Source organism: Anas platyrhynchos, chromosome 1 (assembly GCF_047663525.1).
Source record: "Anas platyrhynchos isolate ZD024472 breed Pekin duck chromosome 1, IASCAAS_PekinDuck_T2T, whole genome shotgun sequence".
Classification (NCBI taxonomy): Eukaryota; Metazoa; Chordata; class Aves; order Anseriformes; family Anatidae; genus Anas; species Anas platyrhynchos.
The window spans coordinates 1627471-1639571 of NC_092587.1; the positions used below are offsets into that span (position 1 = coordinate 1627471).

The window sequence follows — 12101 nt, forward strand, 5'->3', positions numbered from 1 at the left end:
CGAGGGGGAATGGGCTAAAGTTACGCCAGGGGAGTTTTAGGTTAGATGTTAGGAAGAATTTCTTTACTGAAAGGGTTGTTAGGCACTGGAACGGGCTGCCCAGGGAGGTGGTGGAGTCACCATCCCTGGAAGTCTTCAAAAGACGTTTAGATGTAGAGCTTAGGGATATGGTTTAGTGGGGACTGTTAGTGTTAGGTTAGAGGTTGGACTCGATGATCTTGAGGTCTCTTCCAACCTAGAAATTCTGTGATTCTGTGATTCTGTATTTTCCCCTTAGATATTAAGGAAGCGACGTTTAGGCTTTGTTGTAAGTAACAAAATCTGTACTGCATGTTATTTTCCTACAGCAGGTCCTCCAGAAAGCTCAAGATAAATGGTTATGTTCTGACAAAAGGCAGACTAATTCTAAAGGTAAAGATAAATTTTGTAAATTTGTGCCTAGAGTTCAAAAAAGTTTTATAGAAAATGCCCTGGGACCCTGTGAGAGGGCAGGAGGTGATGCAGGAGGTATGTGGAGAAGGCAGAGGGGACACATGGGGAACTAGGAGCACAAGCAGAGCTCACTCCAGTGCTGGTCATCTCCCCTTCCCGGTCCCCCTCCTCGCTGAATTGCCAAATTCTTGTTTTGAGGCACAGAAGAGGACAGGTGACAGGCATGGATGGCGTCACAAGGCATGGACTTAGGCTCAGACATACCCTGAGAGCACAGCGAGGACAGAAGCTGCCTCTTCCTTCCCACAGGAGGGACCACTATGCTGGCATCTTGGTTGCAAAAACCTTTTTCCAGACAGGGAAGAGAGCCCAATCTTTACAAAAAGGAGCGACTCCACCTGAGCGTGGTGTCTTTGGAGGCCCTTCTGCCTGGCAGGAGGGGTTATGCCCACTCCGCTCCTGCATCAAAGACAGCACAGACAAACTTTGTAAGGCAACTGGAAGGAGGCAAACCTTGAGATACGTTCAACCTTCTGGTTATTAACGTGTTACCGTGGTGTTTGTGATTCACCGCCTGAGACCGCATCCACTTGGGGCCTGCGCTCAGACGTCCCACCCTGCCGGGTGAATGCGCCAGGGCCCAGACCAGCCTCGTGTGGGGCCCCCACCCACTCACCCTCCGCCCATTGACCCGGGAGCTGCATTTAAGCTGAGGCCATTCGATTTGGGCCCTGTTTCAGCTCTGCTGGTGGTGCACGGTGTCCTTGGGTTTGTGCTTCGTGACATCCCGGCCTGGCTTTGGACCTGCCTTGCAGCTGCGGATTTATCTGGGATCTGGAGCGCGGCTGTCCCCGGTCAGTGTCTCCAGACCTGTTTTGCTCCTCATTTTTGGGTCCTGTGGAGCCACGCAGCTTGCGGTGAGCTCTCTACCCTTGCCTGCCTTGCTGTCATCTCAGGCTTCTGGCTCACTCTTGTGGTACACCCCTGCTCCTGCTGCTCCCTAATTTCCTCAGGTGTTTTGAAACCTGAGCTGCGAGGCTGCCTTTCAGGCAAATCCTGCACAGGATTTTGCCCACAGGACTTCCCGTGTGGTTCAAGGCTTATCTCCAAACCCTGCAGGACCGCATGGCTGCAGTGGGAGGACACAGCGCCGCGGGCTTTCACAGCACCATATCCCCCGACTCCTTCAGTAGGAGTTAGGAAAGGGTGCAAAGATTTGGGCTTAAAAACAGTTCTTTAAATGCAGTGGGTGGAGGCCTTAGATGAGGCTGGTGATGGCACTTGGAGCTTGTCGGTGTACCCTGGGCCCTGACATAATGTTTGGCAGGATCTCTTGGCAGCATGTAGCTCCATGCAGGATATAGCATGAATAATGAAGCAAGCTGTAATTTTGCCCTAAATTAAGTCCCTCCTTCCTGTTTTCAAAGAGCGAATCCGCAGGAGATGGTGTGGACTGTCTATCAGTTCTTTAAGACATTTCGAAGGCCATCAGCTACAGTTTGAATTTGTCTCCCACCAGAATTATCGCAGCGCTAGAAGCAGGAAATTCTCATGGTGGACCCTTAGGATCCTAACATGACTTTTAGGAGAAGCTCGCATTACCTGATTTACTTTGAGGGGAGCGGAGATACCTGCTTATTTCCCAAGGACGGGGTTAGGTTAAACCTCAAAGACCTGAGGACTCGCAGGAACACACCTCTCCTCCACAGTGTGCCCCCAAGATATGGCCACTGCGGGATGAGTAATTCCCATCTGTCAAAACAGCCAGAAGCTCCTTTTCTTCCCCAAAACACGGGGCCTGCCCTTAGCAGAGACGTAACCTGGAATCGGCTGCCGAGGAGCCCCTGCCCCAGCTCCAGAGGGGCAGGGTGGGAGTGGAAGCCGGGGGAAGCTCCCTCAGGGAGGTGTTGATAAATAATTTAAGGAGAATATTATGTGGGTGAGGTCTGCAGCAACACCTCCCGCTGAGGATTGCCAGCCGTTTCCTTCCCTCAGCCCTTCACCTAGATTTTCGGAGTGGAAGGTGTGGTTCCTGGGAGGGGATGCCCGAGGCCGATTACGGAGGAGCTGAACTGTCTCCGTTCTCTCCCATATTAGCTCCCGGGATCTCTTTCCATATTGCAGCAGGCTCAACGCCTGGCTCTTCCTCAGTCACATTTGTAATGGGACAAAGGAAAAGTGCATCCAACAGCCCTACGGCTCGACCTGTCATTCTGGGACGACCGCAGCTGGGTGTTCCTGTGAGCAAAGGCAAGAGAAGAAGCTTTCGAAGCTCACCGTTACTCCTTTAGTGTGGAAAGTGACAGCTCAGATACCCGGGCACCTGTGTGGAAGGGAAATGAGATGAAGGCCTTCCCCAAAACATGAGGCATAGGCAGCATCCAACACGAGAACAAAGGGACACGCAGAGCTATCGGATCAGGAAAAAGCACTGCAGGTGTTGTAGAGCTACATGGACCCAACAGTGGCTGTTCCAGGACTTCTTTAAACCCATGTCACCTTCTTCTGGGAAGAATTATTCCTTGGAAGAGGTGTCTAGCAAGGTTGTCCAAGGTTGAGCTCCTGTGTTCCTGTTCACCCGTGGCTTTGCTTCTGCTCCTGTTGTACAATGGTCTTCACGTGAAGCTTGCTGCATCTTTAATTTGCTTGAAGCACTAGCAAGGCTGGCTGGATCTGAATGAAACCACCCCAACCGAGGACTGGGGGATACTAATAATTTCAATAAAGATATATTTAAGCCACCTGGAGTACACCTAGAAACGTGTAACTTATAGATAAGAGAAAATGTATAGCATTGTCTGGGCCCAGTCTATCAGAGACAACTTGTTGTATAGCAAACAGAATCTGGAGCTCATCCTTCAAAATAATTGCTCAATTTCTGTATTTTTGCTTGAGTGAGAGCTTTCTGCTAGCTGACTTTTTGGATCAAGGAGTAGGCTACTAGAAACCTATTACAGGAGGAAAAAAAAAACACGAGCAAGAATCTAATGGTAGAGCTCCATCCCAGTGAGAGCTGGGATAACATTCGGTTTGACTCCATTCCCCTCTACCTAGCAGAAAAATGTTTACCAGGTCACTGAAACATTTTGTGGGCAAAGCTTTGAAAACAATTCTTGTTACAGGTTTACATGGAAATTCAGGAATTTCCAGCTAAGTGGAAAATATTTTTGGAGGTGAAATCGGCCTTCAAGCTGCTGGTTACCTTGAAATGCTGATACATGTGAGAATGTAGTCACATGGAATTCAGATGTGTTTTGTCTGAAGAAGGGATTCTTAACAAGTCCTCTATAAATTCACCTTTGCCAGATTGAGTCGCTCTTCATATCAAACATGAAGCTGATTTTGATCTTCAGTGCCCTCTTTGGGGCTGCCTTATGCCTGGAAACTTTTGTTGGGTGAGTCACGCTTTTGTGTACGACCTTTCACTTCGAGACCTTCAAGACTGCATTTTCCAGTAATTCTTTTCCATTACTTTAACTTTAAAAAATCTGCTTGGGGCACATTCTTTGCTTTTTGTGACTGCCTTCTCTCACGGCTTTGGTTCCCCAGTGCTTGAAGGAATCTTTAGTTTCATCTGGGGTGTCCAAAGAGAAGGGTGTAGCTGCAGACTTGAGCTCCTGTATTCACCCAAGGCTTTGTTTCAGCTTCGGTGCTACGTAGGGAGTGGTCTCAAGCCTTGATCCCGAGCTTAACACACTGCGAAGCTTGAGAGCTTGACAGATCTGGTCCAGCACAGACCACAGCCAGAAAATCAGAACTTGCCTTCAGATCTGACAGGTCAATGGCTTCCCATTGTGTTTGCGAAGATTCGTATTTCTCTTTAAATGTTTAATCCTCTTCAGAGCCTTTCTAATTGACCTGACTCTATATTTCTAGCCATTACATCCTAAAGGGTTTTTTTTATGTTTCATAGCAAAACAATCTCATTCTGGGGTATTTCCTCACAGCCTTACTGACCGTGGAAGAACCTTAATCGAAAATAATAAAAAACCCTAATGAACACTAGATTCCAGTGAGCAAACAGTATATTAAAATGTAAGGATTAAGAATAAGTAAAATAGTGTACTTAATTTACTAAAATTCTGGCATTTGTTAAGATCAGAATAAACTATTTTTAGTCTTTTAATCTGGTCTCTGGCATATTGTAGACTGGGTTCTCATGGATTAATTCCTCAATCACCTTCAGTAGCTGTGGTTAATGAACCTCATCTCCTCTTCAGAGAAGAACCCAATCCAAAATAAGGCTTATGACTGTGGAAAATCCAATAATAAGTTAATGTGGTAAAGTACCTTCAGTGTTGGTTTAAGTTGGGCCAACAAAATAATTATTCTCCGTGGCTCTCAGGTTTCCTTCAGAATCCCCACTGGCTCTCCAGAGTAGGATCTATTATCCCACAAACATCGTGTACACTTGTTCGTAGATCCTTTTGCTATTTCATAAAAGCATTGGTTGGAAGGGACCTCCAGAGGTCTTAAGTCCCCTTTCCTGTTCAGAGCAGGGTGTGAAGATGTTACCCCTTGATACCATCATTTCATCGTTCACAAACTCTCTTTTTTTTTTTTTTTTTCCCAAGTCCTTGACTAAGAACAATAGATGCAGTGTTAATCCTTGTAACCAATTAAAAACTCATTCACTCGATGTCTTGTTTATGATGAAATCTTAAAGATTGCCATTTAACTAGTTACTAATCTAGTGCACGAATACCAGGCTGGCTCTGCAGGTTGTTGATTAAATTCTTGGGTAGCACGAAGTCAACTTCATTAAATGAGTCCATATCAGCTGATATCATGCAAGTAACTACTCACCAAATTCATAACCTCAATAGCCAGCTAGCTCTTTTATTGCAGGCACCAGGTCCTCCGAATCAAGATCAAAAATGAGGAACAAGTTAGGAATTTACAGTTTTTGGAAACGCTGGAACACCTGAAGGTACGTTATTATCACAGTGGCATTTTTTAACATTTCAGACTGGGGTAGGACTTATCCTGGTAGGACTTTGCATCGGATTTGGAAGGATCATACCATAATATAGCAGCTGCCGTGGATAGACATGCTCAATATTTGGGTTTTGATCTACAAGTTAATTTTCTTCCCACTGGGTTGACAGTCATATTTGAGTTGGTCTGCTCTTAATCTTAGGATCAAAAATGTTGTTGTTAAAATGGGAATGCTAATACTTTTGTACCTGTCTCCCAGAACAATGGGAAGAATTTTAATAAATTAGTCTCACCTCTATTGAAACAGGAAAACATGCTAGAAATTTCTATGTTATTATTGTTGTTATTGTCATTGGTGAAAATTTTTATTATCATTTTTAAAAATACTGTTAATGTTAAAATTTTTATTATCATTTTTAAAAATACTGTTTTGAATGGTATAGAAACTAAAATTTAGAAAAGCTCTACCAAAGGAGAAGTAAAAGCAATGGGTTTTATATTATCATATAATGTAATATGGAGCTTTTCTTGAAACTACTACATGTAGAAAGAAGAATAGTAAAATAACCACTATAGAAGACTGAATTTTTCTCTTGCATCCATTACCGGAGCTCTGAAGTCAGTGAAAGTGCTGCCTCTAACCTTCTGCTGGATCCTTATTTTTTTTGTGTGTGAGAATTTGTCATGGTACCTGATACAGGGTTGAGGTGAGGGAGCTACAGGATGGAATGTGCTGTATGATTGATGGGGAACAACGCTGCAGAGTTTGTTCAATTTGGGAGAAATTGATGTTTCTATAGCTTTAGGAAAGCTTGTTTGCAAAGCACGCTTTCCCCCAAACCAAATCCATTTTCCTTTTTCTTTTCAGCTTGATTTCTGGATAAATCCCTCCACCTTCTCCCGCCCTGTGGATGTGCGAGTCCCTGCTAACAGCCTCCAAGCAGTCAAAGTCTTCCTGGAGTCCCACAGGATTGAGTACTCAATCCTGATCGAAGACCTGCAGGTAGGTGATGCCACTGGCCCATGATTAGTTTTCAAATACAGTGGAAATAAATAATGGTTCACAGTCCAGCCTCCTTCATTAATTCACGGATTCTTCCATAGTCTGCCTTCTGTGAGGTCCTCCCCTTATTTTTATAGACTTTATAGTCCTCCTCTTATTTTTATAGACTGTGTTTTCTATGTTTTTTATAGATTGTCACTAATTTTCCAAAGGTAAGCTCATTGCTGCACTGAGAAACTGTGGAGATCACTTTGCAGATGCTATCCAAACCCATGTTCGGACCCGAGACCACAATTCCGTGTGGTCTTTTGGCCCCAAAAGTTTGGGAATCCCTACTCTCAGATACTTGTAACTCAGTAAACTGTTACGAGTGGCTCTGCATCATAGGCCATGAGAACTGTACACCACCATGTGAGAGAAAAATCACCTCTGTGAGCCCTAATCCAACATTTCTTCTTAAGCAGTAATGCCACGAGAGCATCTAAAATAGCAGAAACGCTGCCCCTTTTTCCAGCTTTCCAGTGCTATTCTTGTCCATCTTAACGTGTTAAAAACTTCATGCTGACCATTTAAACAGCAGTATTCTTGCCACTTCACTACAGATAAATTCTCCAGAAGCATGTTTGCTCCACAGCGGTGTGAAGTTTGGGACTGTGGCTGGAGCCAGTATGCAGAGCCACCGTTTCATTATCTTATAAACATTTGGTCAGGAGCTTATAAGTGAAGCAGGCTTTCCTCAAAATTTGAATTATTTCTTTTAGGCCGTTCTCGACAGAGAAAAGCAAGAAATGGTCGCCAGTCAACAGATGGAGCGCAGCAGCACTTTCAACTATGGAATTTACCATTCTTTAAGCTCTGTGAGTTCCTTAGAACTAGCTTTTGGGGAAAAGGATTCTTTTTTCTGGCTTTTTTTTTTTCATATCATCTTCAATCAAACATAGAATCATAGAATAGCTTGGGTTGGAAGGGATCTTAAAGATCATCCAGTTCCAACCTCCCTGCCATGGGCAGGGACTCCTCTCATTAGACCAGGTTGCTAAAACCCCGCTCCAACCTGGCCTTAAACACTTCTTCTGGTAAAAGTTTTGTTTTTAAATATATTAATTTCATGGTCAGAGTGTTGGAACAGGCAAGTGCTGGTCATACTTTTTGATGAACTCCCACAGAGTTCTCTCAAAACCCGTCAGTTCTGACCCTCAAAAGAAATTGGGAAATAAATGAATTTAGGAAAATACAGGAAGCCAATAGCCATCAAGCAAAGTGGAGGAAAAGGTATTTGCTTTACCAGAAGTTCTTAGAGAGGGTTCTGAACTTATTCCTGAGATAAATGAATCTTGATACGGCAGTGTTTCCCTCTGCATCTGTGACATTAGGAACAGCACCAACTGCACTGACGTAAGGTGAGGTGGGGCTTTGGTGAGGCCACGGTCATGAAGACAAAGGGAGATAAAAATGGATTTCAACAGATCCTATGGTTGGTCTGGGCAGCACAGTATACAAATGGAATGTAAATATTATCGTGGCTTTTCATTCCAGATTTATGAGGAACTGGATAATCTCGCATCTGAGTACAGCAACATCGTCAGTAAGCTCCAGATTGGGCAATCCTATGAAAAGCGGCCTTTGTATGTGCTCAAGGTATGGTCACACAGCATATCTTGGACTCTGAGTGTACACGTGTATGGATATACAGCACAACTCAGTCCAAAGCATCCTTGTGTTGGGGTTTAAGCTGGCAGGCAGCTCAGCACCACGCAGCCATTTGCTCACCCTCCCCCAGTGGGATGGGGAAGAGAATTCAGGAGAAAAAAAATAATAAAAGCTCATGGGTTGAGATAAAGACAGTTTAATAGGACAGAAAATGAAGGAAAATAATAATGATAATGATAATAATAATCATAGAATGTACAAAGCAAGTGATGCACGATGCTCACAACTCACTGTCTATATGGGATGTTTTGTGTTATCAGCATTATTCTCATCCTAAATCCAAAGCACAGCACCCTAACAGCTACCAGAAGGAAAATTAACTCCATCCAACTGAAACCAGGACACCCTGTCTATATGAGACGTTTTTGACTAAGTCAGTGAGGGTATTAAAACTTTTTCCTTTGTTTTTCAGTTCAGCACTGGAGGAAGCAACCGTCCTGCAATCTGGCTCGATGCCGGCATCCATTCCCGAGAGTGGGTTACCCAAGCGAGCGCGATGTGGATCGCTAAAAAGGTCACTTTGGCAGCACCTGATTTTCTTTTGCCTTGGGAATGCCTCCAGTTAAAAACATACTGCACCTGCACGTGTTCAGCCTGCTCTGAGAACTCTCCATCACCCCTCTTAAAACACAGCTGACTCCAGACACAGTCTGGCAACTATTTAGACAAAGAATTGAAAAAAAAATTGAAAAGAATTGAAATTAAAAAAAAAGGCAGACAAAATGTCCAGGTGAAAGTGTTGAGGATTCCAGGGCTGATAGCTCTGGGAATGACCAAGGACTCGGAGAAGGTCAGTGTGCTATTTCAGTCTGCACACGCAGAGGAACACTGTGTGGTTGGCTGCTTTCCACAAAGGTGCCAAACATTCCAGTTCTCGCTAAATGAGCATTTATTTCTCTTGAAAATGACCTAGCCACCAGGGGAGAGCAGCACAGCTGTACGTTCCCAACCTGGCTAATCTGCCTCAGCCCTAGTGCTTGTGTTGCCTTGGCCCGTGTTCAGAGACAGGCAGAGGAAAATGTTGTCGCCCTCTTCCATTAAATTCCTATTTTTGGAACAAAATAGTGAAATAGATTCATTGCTCTTTCCAATCTCCAAGTCTAATGAGGAACGGTTATTGCCAGTAGATAATTAGTGTGTCTTGTTTGCCTGCTCTGAAAGCCAGCTTTGCCTCTGCACGTAGTTTTTAGAGCACAAATGAGTGGGAAAGAAATATGCTGATAATCACGGTGTGCCTTATTGCCTCTGCATAGCTTGCTTCTGACTACGGGAACGATCCATCCATCACCTCTCTGCTGGACAAAATGGACGTTTTCCTGCTGCCAGTTACAAACCCTGATGGCTACGAGTTCACTCACACCACAGTGAGTAAACACATTGCGCCTCTAAGCCGGTTGAGAAAGCTGTCATGCTCTCCCAAGCCAACGACTGCAAGAGAAATAGGCTCTGAAAGTCCTTTTGCTGATGTTGTAATATATAAAACTCTGTTATAATAGAGTTGGGAAGCCAAAGATACCAATTACTTGTTTAACCCATCTTTCTCCTTCACTGCAAATTCACCAGTCCTTCAGTTGTGTCCATTGGCCCATTTTGGCTGTCAGCCCATCAGAAATGTTCTTAGGCTTGTGCCTAGGATCAATTTTCACTGAACAGCAACTATTTCTGGGTAACAGCATTAATTCAAGGATGAAGATTTGCTCCATAGTGTGTGTTTTTTTTCAGAATCGCATGTGGCGGAAGACCCGCTCCAAGCATGCAGGCAGTCTGTGTATTGGAGTTGATCCAAACAGGAACTGGGATGCGGGTTTTGGAGGTAGGAATAAAGTTTCTGGATTCTGGCTGGAAGAAGAAAGTTCCTTCCCTGCTCCTGGATCCCAGCGATCTCCTTAACATAAGGGATTCAGAAAGAAAATGGTCAAATAGAATGGTTGCTGTCTTTTGTGAAGATTTAATTAATTGGCAACAAGCAAAAGATGAAGGAATCTGTATCTTCCAGCAGTTGTGTCCCTTGAATATTCATGCTCTGTTGTTGCTGTTCCAGCATTTATCACACTTTGTGTTGGTCTGCTTTGACCTTTCACGAATCCTTACAGATCTCTCTGTGTTCCCCCTTTGTACCAACAGGTCCTGGAGCCAGCAGCAATCCCTGTTCCGACTCTTACCGTGGGCCCAGTGCCAACTCAGAGGTGGAAGTTAAATCTGTTGTAGATTTTATTAAGAACCATGGAAACGTCGTGGCCTTCCTCACCCTGCACAGTTACTCGCAGCTCCTGATGTACCCCTATGGTTATAAATGCACGCAGCCAGCAGACTACGCTGAGCTGGTGAGACACAATGACTTGGTTTTACCTTCCTCTGCTCTGTCCAGCTGGCTTTCCATACTGAAGTATTATAGTGAGCTATCAGGATAAAAACAAGGGGCTAAACTCTGCCATCCACAACAGTAACCACTCATGAGAGCAAGCAAAGACCTCGTGCAGTGCAAAGCCTTTAAAAGAGAAGTCTTGGTCACACACAAACGTGTGCCATCCCCACCCATTCTTGGCATTCTTGGATCATCCAGAAATCCTTCTTTCTGCTTTAACAACAGCATCACGTCTTTAATAATATCTTTGAGGGAATATAATTTCACTGCCTTAATTTAATTTAAGACCTCGGAGGTCTCTGGTCTGACCCTCTGCTCAGAGCAGGCGGGCTTTGGTGTCAGAACCAGTTTCGAGATCAGATCAGGCTGCCTAGGATTTTGCCCAGCTGAGCTTTGACTGCTTGCAAGGACAGATTCCACAGGTTCTTGGAGCCTGTTCCAAATTTTTCCCATTGTCATGGGGATTTTCTTTTCCCCTAATACCTAAATGCCATTTCCCTTGTGGCAGTTTGGTGTTGCCCCTTGTCCTTTTGCTCTAAACCTCCAAGATAAAGCCTGGCTCTGTTTTCTTTACAACCACTGGTTGCAGTGAGCACAAAGCTGGTGTTGGAAGGTCTCCAACTGCCTTGGCATTTTCTGGTGTATTTTGAACCTTCTCTTGACAAGGGCAGTAGGTGAGATGAAACACCGGATGATCAGATGTGGAACCTGCACATTTAATTTAATTCACCCCAAAATACTGGGAAAGCTGTGAGTGCTGTCACTAGTGTGAGTAATAAAGGAATTGATTGATTTGGCATAACTTGCTTTTATGGGGAGTGAAAGCAGGCTGTAAACTAGTTTGGTGTTTTCCCTGAGCATGGTTCAGGCTGGTGAAATCTTAACATTTAGTCTCATTAAGTGTGGCTGCTTTCTGACTTGTCCTTTCTCCTCGCCTCTTCAGGATGCCCTGGGCAAAGCTGCTGCCAACGCCATCCAGTCCCTCCACGGCACCACCTTTACAGTGGGGAGCATTTGCACTACTATCTGTGAGTATTTTTGCTGTTCTGAGCATCTCCGGGCTGTCCCAGGGCAGCAGCCTCTGGACATCCCCCTCAAGGTCTCTCCCTTTTGGGAGGAGGGATGCTTCTGTAGGGTGACCCCATCAGACTTTGAGTTTTTGCAGGAAAACCAAATCCTTGCCCTCACAAATATAACAAGGGTGGCAGCAGAGCTCAGATCAATCCTGTATTCACCCTCTGTGCCTTTTCTCATTTTTCAGACCAAGCCAGTGGAGGCAGCATAGACTGGAGCTACGATTATGGCATTAAATACTCCTTCGCTTTTGAGCTGCGAGACACCGGGCGCTACGGCTTCCTCCTGCCGGCCAGCCAAATTATCCCCACGGCGGAGGAGACGTGGCTGGGCCTGAAAACCATCATCGAGCACGTGCGAGACAACGCACACTAAAAGCAGGGCTGGGAGTCAGATTTTTGGAACAGCAAGCTCAGAAATGCTCTGAATAAAAACCCGTGTGCATTCCTCCAGGCGCTTCGTGTTTGTCTTGTGCATGGTAGACCCTTACGAGGTGTCACAGGTTTTAGGATTGGGTCAAAAAACGCACTTGGAAAGGAGAAATCCATCCCCTGGCCTGTGACTGCAGCAAATTATCCT

At 44.8% G+C, this 12101-nt stretch overlaps 1 protein-coding gene across 2 annotated transcripts; it reads left to right on the plus strand.

Moving 5' to 3' along the window:
* Positions 1 to 535: 535 nt before the first annotated feature.
* On the plus strand, positions 536 to 11974 carry CPA2 (carboxypeptidase A2). Of its 2 annotated transcripts, XM_072039146.1 has the most exons (13): positions 536 to 1286; positions 3555 to 3652; positions 3739 to 3827; positions 5281 to 5362; positions 6239 to 6373; positions 7135 to 7230; positions 7910 to 8011; positions 8496 to 8597; positions 9337 to 9447; positions 9806 to 9896; positions 10208 to 10407; positions 11392 to 11476; positions 11710 to 11974. In XM_072039146.1, the coding sequence occupies exons 2-13, from the start codon at positions 3641 to 3643 to the stop codon at positions 11895 to 11897; spliced, it is 1293 nt and encodes a 430-aa protein (XP_071895247.1). In that variant the 5' UTR covers positions 536 to 1286; positions 3555 to 3640; the 3' UTR covers positions 11898 to 11974. The 2 variants fall into 2 exon arrangements, with proteins under 2 accessions (XP_071895247.1, XP_027317350.1); XM_027461549.3 differs by lacking the exon at positions 3555 to 3652 and having other exon boundaries at positions 546 to 1286.
* The last annotated feature ends 127 nt before the right edge of the window (positions 11975 to 12101 follow it).